General features: G+C 38.8%; 1 protein-coding gene across 10 annotated transcripts in view; it reads right to left on the bottom strand.

The window, feature by feature from the left end:
• The window catches only part of SCAPER (S-phase cyclin A associated protein in the ER), a 488,938-nt gene that overhangs the window by 27,251 nt on the left and 449,335 nt on the right, over positions 1-12,352 (bottom strand). For all 10 annotated transcript variants that reach the window (XM_081291797.1, XM_081291798.1, XM_081291789.1 and 7 more), the window contains one exon: positions 4,964-5,201. In XM_081291797.1, the coding sequence (XP_081147923.1) occupies positions 4,964-5,201 (238 nt within the window). The remainder of the gene's footprint in view (positions 1-4,963; positions 5,202-12,352) is intronic.

A 12,352-nucleotide genomic window follows, 5' to 3' on the forward strand; every position in this document is an offset into this window, starting at 1 on the left:
TCAAACAGGAAACAAATATGAACAATTCAAATAAATACCTGTATAAACTGAAGGCTCCCAAAAGAACATAAAAAAAAATCAAACCAAAACAAAAAAAATCTGCCCCAAATCAGGAAGCCCCTCAGCTATGAGGCTTCTGGGATCCTTTCTCCAGACAGGCAAAGGGCTGTCGGCTGTGGGAGACTCAGGAGGAGAGTCTGAGTCTGCCTGTGCAGCCTGGAGCTTCTATTTAATAAACATGTCAAACAGACAGAACGACAGGAGGGCAAAGGGGAGAGGCGAAGCCTACAGAATACACTTGCAGCCCACACTGGAATGAAGCACCATGGTCTGCCTGTGGGAAAAGGCAGTGGTTAAACTCATCTTTTGATTTGAGGTCTCGGTGGGCTTGAACCAGTTCAGCTATATTGTGGCGTGGAAGTTTCAATGAATTCACTCTGTCTAACAGCGGGTCAAACAGCCCTTCAAGTGTTATTACTTAAACAAAATGACTGCAAAATTTTAAGAGTGTCTTCTGTCTCCGTTTCACTGCCCCAAGACCGAAAAAAAAAGTTTTCCAAAGAGACTTCAGGAGGGCTTTCTTCCTGTAAATCAAGCAGTGACACCTTCTTGGTTCAGCCCTTATTTAATTAGTCACGTCCAGCATGCTGTGACCCAGTGCCCTCTGTTTAACCTTCACTGATAAGAGCAGGTCAAGGGGCATGTAAGTTTGAATATAAAAATTAAACCAATTTTTCAAGGAAACTATATTTCCTTTTTAGCCAGAATTAATTGTCAAGTCAGTACATTGATTTGTTTCTTGAGACCACCTTCAACTGTAAAAACTGTCAAAGTGAATACAATATACAATACCCCTGATCTTAAGGCCATCTGTACCAATATGAATTCAGAGCAAAATCAGACTGTTAGCTAAAGGGGAATATATTTTGACAGCTTTATTTTATACCATAAAAGGGAAGAAGCTAAGAAAATATTCTAATGGATTACCTTTTGTTATTATCACATAATAGGCTCTCACACAAAATAAGGATATAGATTTGTGACTTCAAGGAAAAATGAAGAATTTTGGGGAATGCTGCATTCAGCTCTTAGGCTTACTAATATCTACTAGATGGTCTAGGTAAGCTCTTCATCTTCAGAAACTGAGTCAGTTTACATGTCCTGAGTGTCTACTGTGTGCTGGCTAATATAACCATAACATCTTTGTGATCTTATCTAATTCTCAGTCTTGTGATAAGGTAGGTGTTTCAAGTCAGCTTTATAGATGAAGATGCTGAGTCTTTTTTTCCTAAATATTTATTTATTTTTTTAGTTTTAGATGGACACAATATCTTTATTTTACATTTATGTGGTGCTGAGGATAGAACCTAGTGCCCCATACATGCTAGGCGAGTGCTCTACCACTCAGCCACAACCCCAGCCCCTGATGCTGTCTTCAGTGTTCAAATTACTTGTCTAAAGTCACATAATTTGAGGTGGCAGTATGATGGCTCAAAGTTTGGTCATGACAAGGAGGACATTTGATTCTGAGAATGGCCAAACAATCCAGGAGTCTGGTGGGGGATGCCTTCCTAATAGCTCTGAGTTCTTGTGATTTATGGGGCCCAAACTATCATCATGACTCATTTTATCTTGTCTGACTCTTCTTCAGCAGGTAAGCCCAGCAGTCTACATTCCAGCTAGATTCTTTGCAACCAAAGATTATGAAAAAGCAAATTTTATCTAATTTCAGTTTCTTTGGGCCTCCCAGGTTGTTTCTCAGATTTTTCTCAGGTCAGACTAATGCTGAGAAGGATACCTTCCTTCTACATAAAATCTCTTTTCCTATCCTTCACAAACATAGTTCCTAAAATCTTATTTTTGACATGTAAGTTGTTTTAATGAACTAGAATGAGTTTCATTGACTATGTCTATGATAAAAAATAGTATTTTTTCCCTCCAAACTCACCCATGGCTATACAATGCAAATACTGTGTATCTGTTTGAGCATTATGTACTTGATCACTTCCATCTACATCATTGGTGTCTATGAGAACAGATGTGGTTCTTTAGCTTGCTAAATAGAGTGTGACACTTCATAAATAACCACAAATCTTTGACAGTTCTCCCACTGAAAGGTGGGGCATATTTCTCATTTCCCCTCAAAAATCTGGAAGGCGTATGATTGACTCAACCAAAAAGTATGGTTGATATGTAACTATATGATTTCTGAGGCTAGGTCATAAAAAACTATGCAGCTTTTATCTATATGATTCTCTTGGAACACTTCTTTTCAGAAGCTTCCTTTTAGACATTCCTCTCAGGACGAAGATACCACATTTTGAGAAGCCCATGTCACACAGAAATAAGGAGTATACAGATATTGTAGCCAATAGTCCTAGGTGAGTCTAGTCTTTGAGCTAGTCCAGGCGTTAAACACAAGAGTGAAGAGCCTCCAGATAATTTCAGCTCCCAACTATGTGAGGCAACCCAGCTCTTCCTTCTTTCCCCTCCTCCAGCTTTACGATCCTCTCAGTTGAAGTCCTGTCATCATGAAGCAGAGACAAGTTGTCTGGGAGGAATACTGTCCGAATAATGGACTCACGAAATTTGTGATCATAATAAATAATATTGTTAGCTTATGTTGATAAATTTATGTGTTTGTGTTTAAATGTATAAAAGTGGGAATAACATGCTAATCATTGGTAAATGTATTAAATGGAGTGGTGCTAGAAATTCTTGGCATCAGGCAGGGTCCTATCACATGCTAATGAGGAATCAAGAGAGAAACTGATCTTGGGCACCAAAAGGATGGCAGTTAGAACCTTGTAAGATCAAAGGAACAGAAGGAAGAGGAAAATCGCTGTAGGCTTTCCTGGCCTATACTCTGGTACCTGGGAGTTATGGCTGAGAACAGAATGAGAAAAAGTGAATGCAAGATTGACTAAAATAAGTTAGGAGAGGCAGAATAGAGACAAAGAAGAAGAAAAAATGGTAAGTAAAGAATTAAAAAAAATATGGAGTTGCATGAGAAATAGAAAAGAAAGAAACTAGGGTATTGGAGAACTGTGAAAGCCAGCCACGAAAGGCTATTCCACATGACAGGGAGGACATTTGATTCTGAGAATGGTCAAACAATCTTGAGTTTCCGTGGTGTTTTTTCCTCATATTTCTGGCAAAATTGGCTCAAATAGTGGACACATTTTGGGCTGAATACTGAAAAGAACTACAGAGGAGAAATCTTGGATTTTATCTTAGTTGGGCAAAAGGGTTCCATAAGTAAGCCTTTGATTTTTCTATTACTGGCCATTAGGCCTAAAGGTTACCAGGAGCAGGGCCAGTTTGGAGTTCAGAGATATCTTTTTTTTTTTTTTTTTTCAGGGCTGGAGATTAAACCTAGAGCCTTGTGCATGCTGGGCTAGTGTTCTACCACTGAGTTACATCCCCACGCCAGTAGTGCACTTCTGTAAGTGAGACAGTACAGGAAGAACAGAACAGGGACCTAGGGCTCCCTGATACTCAGAGTGACTGATGGAATGGCCAACTTAATCAAGATGCTGTTTACCATTATAGAGCACTCTGTGGCAGTGTTAATCCTGGTTAGAAGGTCTAGGAAACTAGAAGCTCAGAATCAGTTTTTAGAAATTTCCTTTTTCATAATCTTTGGTTGCAAAGAATCTAGCTGGAATATAGATGCTGGACTGCATATCCTGAGGACAAAATTAGGGCCTCTGATTTCCAAGCTGTTTCCAGACAGAATATAAGAAGCTTGGGTCTTCATAAAACCTGGATGTATGTTCAAACCAGAGGTAAGTATCACTGACATTTTCTGACAAATCTCTTAGTTTAGGTATGGCTATAAACTCTTGGAACTCTACATATCATGTAGTTAACACCTAAGGCTAGTTCAACAGCTTTGGAAATAGAAGCACACTAACCCTAAAGGAGGGATTTCTGTTCTTATGACAAATAAACTAATTCTACAGTTGAAAGACATTAGATTCAATGTTATAACTAATTTCCCTTTTTGACCAGAATGACAGGAAGACATCAATTAAAGAATTGCACATTTGTCATAAACTACAGAAGTGTTTCTTCTATCTCAGAATGGTGAAGACCACTATTTTTATATATTTATATCTCTAAAACCTTTTTTCCTTTGAGAAAAGTAATTTATCTAAATTATGAGTTCATCATCTGCCAAGTTTGTTCCTTTTTAATGAAATCACTTGACAGTTAATAAACTGAAAGAGAAAGCCTACTCCTTGGGTCTTGCTCTGTTCTAAAGGTTCAGTGTTTTTGAAAATTAAATTTCCTATATGGGAAAAATATGTTTCTAAGCTGACAATCTGGTGTTATAGTATAAAGCAATTTTTCTTTCTTTAGCTATAAAAAATTTATAGGGGTCTGCACGTTTAACCACACGTGCACTTTACAATGGGAGCAAATCAGTTAAATCATCCATAAAAAGTCATATCAATGATTTTGGTTCTGTTTATATAGGATATCATTTCTTTAATGTTTAAAAGTTGATTGGATGATAATACCTTTATTTAAGAAGTTAAGACAGAAGGCTTACATGTAGCAGTGTGGCATAGGATAAACTTTTGAGGTAGACAATCATGGGTAACTAGTTCTGGCTCAGTCATGTGTACCTCTGGACAAATTATGTAACTGCCAGTTTCTCCATCTGTAAAACTGGCATAATAATATTTTGCATGGTAGTTAAAATAACAGAGCACACATAGAGCATCTAAAACAGTTCCCAGAAGACAGCAGCTTAAAAAGGTATGCATATTATTTTAAAATAAAATAAAACTCCAACTGGTCCTGCTCCTGGTGGCCTTTAGCACAATGGCCAATAAAAGAAAAATAAAAGTGTGTATAATATTGTTATCAATAATATTATATAAATATTTTATATATATTTATTATAATATATTAACTCTTGGTTGGAATACTAACACAAACCAAAGCTTGGTACCTGAAAAGCGGGAAGATCAAGAGCCGCAAAGCTGTTGAAGAAACGTAAACTCTGAATGGCCACTTGGATGGTGTTCTGGGTATAACTCTCCTTGGGACTGGCAGTGCTGGGGTCTGAGATGGTGCCATGGAAGAGAACACAGTAGAGCATGTGTAGAACTCCAGCCAGGTCTGTGGCCTGAAGAGCAGCTGTCAGCCCCGTGGGATCCTGGCGATTATTGTCAAATATGCTGTATGACCTGACAAAGAAACATTCAAATCTTTTAGAGAAATTTAGTTAAAGGATGTTAGCATTTTTATAGGTCAAATGTAACAAGACAAGCAGACCGTTAAAAGCAAACCATCTGAGTTGTGTAATGAGGTAATAAGAAACCTCAAGGAACAAATGCAGCCCTCGCCACCAAGTGTATTGTGGCTTCCCTTTTCTTCCCCTGGGAGACCAGGCTGCTGTAACAGTGGCATATGAGCACTCTGCAACCAGTGCTGAGGTTCCCACCACCCTAACTACACTTTGAAGGTGAAGTAGTTCACTTTGTTCACTGCTTAGATCTGGGAAAACTGCACAAAGTCTGTGAGAACTCTAGGGAATCAGAGACCCAAAACATGTGAGTTTCCTTTCTGGATACATAAAGGGAACCTTCTCAGGGGAGGCAGCTACCAGGAAAGCAGGAATCCTCAAAAATCTGGCAATGTGTTGGGACATTTTACCTGCTTTTGGAAGCACTTTCTAACATCAGAGTACTGGGAGGACAGGTTGTGTGGGTGCCAGAGCCCCAGGAATAAATGTTGGATTAGAGCTATATAAGTGCACTGTGAAATAAGGTTAGCAACTGAGGCAGGCAGTGTTTTGGATGAGCAAGAGAAGAGGCAAGTGCATTGGCAAATGAATTCTTAAAATCAATAGTAAAGCTGCAAGGATTTGCTAAATCCACCTATATTCAGGTATACATGAAGCATCTAGGGACCAAGAGCAAACAAACATGGCTGCCAAACATTCATTCACCTCCCCTCTCCCCTAGAAACTGAAATATTCCTCTTTAATAAGCAACCACCTTTTCCTAACTCATTGGCAATATGCTTTAGGTAGGGCCCCCCTTCTTATTTTTTTTTTTTTTTTGGCTCAAGGGTGCCAAGGCCTAAGGTTAAGCTGTACATTATTTCTCTGGCTGTTCAGCATGGTTCAGAGATGGCACATGTCTTACTCAGAGCTAATGGGAGAGAGAAGGTTACTTTTGCTAAGATGCTTAGAAAGAAGTCCTCACTCTTTCATCTACTGGGTCTGAATGTGAGAAGATGCAAGACCCGGAGCTGTGATCCACACTCTAACCACTGCACAAACCCTCAGGTCTCTCAATGCTCTAAGTGGGCCAGTCACTTTCTTTCATGAGACTCAGCTTTCTCTCTGAAAGGGAAGTTATAAGGCCCCTCTTAATGTCTTCCTTTAATATGGTATGGTATGTATAGTACTGAGCAGAAGTGATGATATGTCTTTGTCATGGGATGATACTATGCCCTAGTTTTGAACACTAACACAAGTTTTCTTTTGTAGTTTATCATTCCTTTCAGCAGAAACCTGGGATGGAAGAGAGTCATGAAAGATCTATGCTCACCTCATCATCTTGCCCAGAAGCACTCAAAACACACCACAAATTAAATATGAATTAGGAGGTGTTGCTTGGCAAATTTCTAATATCCTCTCTACTTTTCTCAATTCCTAATTTATTTTTACCAAAGGGATAGTTTTGTTCATTTTAATTTGGTAGTTGCATCAAAGTAGAGTTTTATTCATAACCACTTCCAACATTTATTTCCCTGAATGTATATACAATTTCTAATACTCTAAGAATGTATCCTGTAATAAGACATCCTGATATACCCTGGTTCTCAAAAAGAAGCTCTCTTATGAAATACTGTCATCTCATTTATATGGCAGGATTTGCTAAGTACTTTCAAATCTTTCATTTCACTTCATTCTTTTTACTTTTGCTTACTGCCTCACTTTTGCTGAGGCTGGCTTTGAACTTGTGATCCTCTTGCCTTAGCCTCCTGAGCTGTTGGGATTACAGGAGTGTACCACTGTGCCCAGCCACTTCATTCCTTTTTTTTTTTTTAATATTTTGTTTTAGTCGAACACAGCTTATTTATTTATTTATTTGGTGCTGAGGATTAACCCAGTGCCCAGCCTGTTCTAGGCAAGCGCTCTACTGCTGAGCCACAACCCCCCCCCCCCAGCCATTTCATTCTTATAACAGTTTTTCACGGTTGGTAGGAAAGTATTATTCTTCCCATTTACACACAAAGCAACAAAAATATGCGCATATCAGTTGAGATGCTTTAGGGCATACAAATTTGTAAGTGGCAAAGGCAGGGGTACCATGCAGGACTTCTGACTCCAAGGGCAGTGCTTTGTACAAGGACCAAAGCATCCAGTCCAAGCAAGAGGCGATCTCTTGTTATCTCCTTGCTGTCTCTTACATCAAAATTTGCAATTAAGTGAATATTGTTAAAGTACACACATTATAATGCAATTGTGTATCATCATGAGGAGACATTTTATCTTATGGAACTCAATAAAAACACAAGTTTAAGAAAGGATATTTATTTGCTTATAGGCACATTTGATTCTTTATACAAACTTCTGTTAGCTAATGTCAGTTGGCCCTTACTTCCTTCCATTAAAGCTGAAAGAGTTAGGGGTCAGACCCTAACTAGAGACATGAGTAGAGATTAATGTGTCTGAGTTTATTATATAGGTTCCAAAAAGAGGCCTGTGTTTGTTTAAAACTGACTGCCTTTTAGAACCAGTGACAAGACAGAAGACATTTTTCCCTGAAGCTAATTTCTAATATGCTCTCAGAACCTCAAGAATGAGTGACACCATTGCTGGTGGCAAGAATTTTACTGCTCTGTGATTCAGAAGGCTGACTTCCCTCTTATTGCTTGTACTGCTTTAAAATAGATTATTAGTATATTCTATTGCAGACATTCAGTAATATGGCTCTATCTTTTTATACTTAATCTTTTTGATCATTTATTAAATGACATAAATTCATTATTTCCTCTTCCAAAGAATAAATGCAAAAATAACTAAATACATAAAGTAAAGGTCATCAGGACAGCTATTCTCTTGCATGGTTATTTAGGAAAATACTAATCTGACAGATTATAAAACAACACAGTCTCAGTCTTTTGCAAATATTCTCCTAATAAAATAAAAATGCTGACTGAGGAAAACCAACTAAGCATTCAAGAGCTCAGATGTGGGAATGGTTAAAAAAGCATAGAATACTGCTTCATGGAAAAAAAATATGTTCATCTTAAAGTGAATAAACAGAATACAGGGGGACTGGGAAGGCTTATGTGCTGCTTTTGGCTTCTATGAGGACTAATGCAGACCTGACGGGACTTTAGAGAATGTTTACTTTTGATTTAGCTTGAAATACAGATAATTTGTCCACGAACAGGCTACTGGCTCCTGTTGGTCTTAACTGTCAGTTATAATCACTTTAAATCTAAATGTTTATAATAAAAAAGTAAAAGGCCTTATTCACATCAAGCACAGTTATATAGATTTCTTTAAAAGTACATGAAAGATGTAAAAAATCAGATATGAAATTTTTCATACTACACAAAGATCTTCTAAATTTTACTGAATTTTAAGGTGTTTTTGTTTGGACTCCAGGACTAGAGATCTTAGTGGGATATTCACTTCTGTTCATTACAGCTATATTCAATCAGGAAAAACCATAACTGGGCCATTAATATGCCTACACACTTTCTGAAATCCCTACTTTGCCTTAAATGAGACTACAGTTGGGCAAAAATAGCAGGGATTTGTGTGGTCATGAATCAAGGTCCATCCACTCCATCTTTAGTATTATAAACCACTCATATACCAGGCCTTCGTTGGTCTAAAATAAGAAGCTGGGGCAGTTTTAAAGTCCCTCTCCCCTCTATGTTCCTGGTCTGGCTTGGTAGCATCTTCTCTGATCTCTGTCAGTGTTGGGGATCTTCTAGACTACTCTCCTAGCTTCTTGGATTTTGGTTTTGTTCATGCCTTTAGTTCTGGAATCCCTGAGGCATCCTAAAAGAATGCCCCATTTTTAGCCTCTAAAACTAGAAACAGCACTCAAGATCTGCATAGTGTTGGAGTGAGATTAATTAACTTACTTTTCCAACGATGGATGAGAATTTCACCGTTCAAGGAGAGGTGAACTTTTTTTGCAGAGGTATTCCAGTTTTTGGCTCTTATTTCCTGGGATAACCCAAGAAGCCAACCTATTTCTAGTGACATCACAATTCACTAAGTCCTTTCCTTATAAAGCTTAAATTTTGTGCAAGAAGTTACAAATAAACTAGTAAATTATAATATGTAATGTACAGTATGCTAGATAGCATAGTGCTAGAAAAGAGCAGGGAACATGTCTTAGAAATGTAAAAGCAGTGTTGTGTGTGATGCTACTTTATATAGGGTGGTTGGGGAAAAGCTTTCTAAGGCATTAAATAGAATTCTGTAGAAAGGGAGTAAGGAAGCCAGTGGATATCTGGAATAAGGATATTTTATGTTGGGGAGCAGAAAATCCCAAGACTTGGAGGCAGGAGTATGCATGATCCTTCCAAGAAACAGCAAACAGGGCAGTGTGGAAGGGATGCATGCAAGGATACTGCAAGGATCTTACTGAGGGAGATGGGGAGCTACTGGAAGTTTTTGATCAGCGAAGTGACATAAACTGATTTAGGATTAAAAATGATCACCGTAGCTCATGGGTTGAAAAGTCTTTAGAAGAGCTAAGGCAGAAGCAGGGAGACCAATTAGGAGGTTGTTTCAACCTCCCAGGGGAGAGATGAAGGTGGATCAAGAAGGATGGTAGCCACGGATGTGGCAAGAAGTGGGTAGGTTCTGAAAATATTCAGAGGGGAAACCAACAAGATTTACTGATAGATTGTATATGAATGTGAGAGAAAAAGAAGTAAAAAATGGCTCACTGATTTTTGGCACAACTGGAAAAATAAGGTTGTTATTTACATAAATGGGAAGTGGAAAGAGCAAGCCCAGGGAGGAAAACCATTTTTTGAATTAGATATCTACTAGACACATCTAAGTGGAGATGATAGATTGGTAACTGTGTAGAATAAGCTTCCCAAGGGTAGAGACTTTTGTATCTTCTATTTCACCGATATACCCCTAGTGCTAAGAACAATGTCTGGTACAGAGAAGTAATTCAATAAACATTTGTTGAATGACTGACTAAATATATAAGCCTGCATTCAGAGTGGTCTGGGCCTGAGATATTTGGGAGTCATCAACACACAGGTGGTATTTAGGATACCCCAATATTTACAAGTTAGGAGATAAGAAGGAACCACCAAAGGAAACCAAAAATAGTAACTAGTGGATTAGGAGGAAAACTACAAGAGTGTGGTGTCCTAGAAGCAAAGTGAAGATAGTTTCAAGAAGGAGGAAGTAATCAGTAAAAAATTTTACCCCCAAACAAGGGCTAAAAACAGGATGAAATATATAAAAATGATTTTTGAGTCCTACTTTTATATTTTATAAAAACTATCTGTATGTGTTTAGGATGTGAAGAGGGAGAGTGACCGGGGATTGAAATACAGTTTGTGAACAGTGAGCTGGAGTGGGTGGTTGGGGGACACTTGGAAAATTAGCTGCCTATCAGTTCAAAAGAGGAACTCTAGTGTTGATTACCGTTAAATACAAGCAACTTTGGCTCACAGGAGTACAACACACATGACAAGGAAAGCTTAGTTCTGTTCCACTGCACTTTACGACTACTCTGACAGTGCTGTGTCCGGCTCCGGGTGCTGCACTGATTCAGGACAATGACACGTCAGAATGTTCCCACGGAAAGCGATTTGTGTGGTAAAAGTATCTGAAAACAGTGTCATCTTACGAAGATTTGAAGGAACTTGGCTCAGAACTGGAGGACATGAAGATTATCTTAGAGATGGAGAGGTAGTACCCTTGGTATTTATGACCCCCAGAGAAGAGGAATTATCAAAAGGCAAGGAATAGATACACTTATATATTTTTTTCCTAATAATTAGAAAGTGAACTGGACAGTTTTGCCAAGTATTGCATTTTGTTCCCATCCTAGAAGAGGAGGAAGATCATGTCCAATGAAGCAGCAGAGGGCATTCAAACCTCAGCTGGGCATGAGACTGGATGATATCTAAGATTTTGTTCAATTCTGGAGTGTTGGGCTGGGGATAGTTTAGTGATAGAGCACATGCCTAGCATGTGCAAGGTCCTGGGTTCAAGCTCCAACACCACAAACAAAAATAACAATAATGCTGGAATGTTATAAACAGATATGAATCTACTTAGAACATTATAATCATTCTCTCTCTCTCTCTCTCATACACACACACACACACACACACACACACACACGTGCACAATACCTATCTATCTCCCCCTTAGCCCTTTCTTATGTAATATGGTACCTGTAGAAAATAGTTTGTTTAATGAAAATCTAATTTGGGCTCTATTGAAGGAAATTGAGATGATTAAGCAGACAGGTAAAGGCAAGAGAAAAGTCAAGGTGGTGTGTGTGTGTGTGTGTGTGTGTGTGTGCGCGCGCGCACACATGTATGAGTGTGCACTCTAAGATGGGGCATTTGGTTAAAGAGGAAAAATATAGGGGCAATTAAAAAGTGAGAATATTAGGTAGGGAGAAGCTCAGCTACATATAAGAATTTCCAAAGCGCTTGACTTTGAGTTTCAGTTGAACTCAAAGGAACTCAGGAGGAAACCTCCTGAGGAGAACAGGATAGATGGTGAAAACAGTTGCTTAGGATCCACAATCAGGAAGGGCAAGACCAAAAGAACACCAATGGGAATGGAAGGTAAAGGGAGAGGCTGCCAAAAGACTCCTGGGCTCTGGCAAAAGTCTGAAGGGAGACCTAGAAAGTGGCAGAGTTAAGAAGCAACCGGTTTAGGACAGTCTTGGTAAACTATAGAGGTGAGTAAGAAAGAGAAGAGCGGAGCCTACAAGGTGAGAAGGCAGGCAGTTCTGGGTAACTCACAAAAGGATATTCTCCTAGATCTGGGAATTGTAGTCTAGGATTGTTGTCTCTCAGGTAGGACACTTCTGAATTCTCTAGCTTCAGTTTTCTCATACTGGAAAAAACAAAGGGCACTGTGCTGATGAGCTGGTTTTGGCTAGTCTAACTGCTACTTTGGGCCTCTCTTTCTTATCTTTAGGATTTGGCAGTTGGGCTGCAGGGGCTCTGCCAGAGGCTAGGAAGTCTCTTGCCTGGAACAGGAACTTGCTTCTGTTGGTAACTGGGCAAGGACTGTCCTATCAGAGGCTGTGTGATGATCACACAGGTTTTTTTTTTTTTTTTATTAATAATTAGAAAGTGAACT

Source organism: Spermophilus citellus, assembly GCF_964194105.1.
Source record: "Spermophilus citellus genome assembly, chromosome: 4".
In the NCBI taxonomy this organism is placed as follows: Eukaryota; Metazoa; Chordata; class Mammalia; order Rodentia; family Sciuridae; genus Spermophilus; species Spermophilus citellus.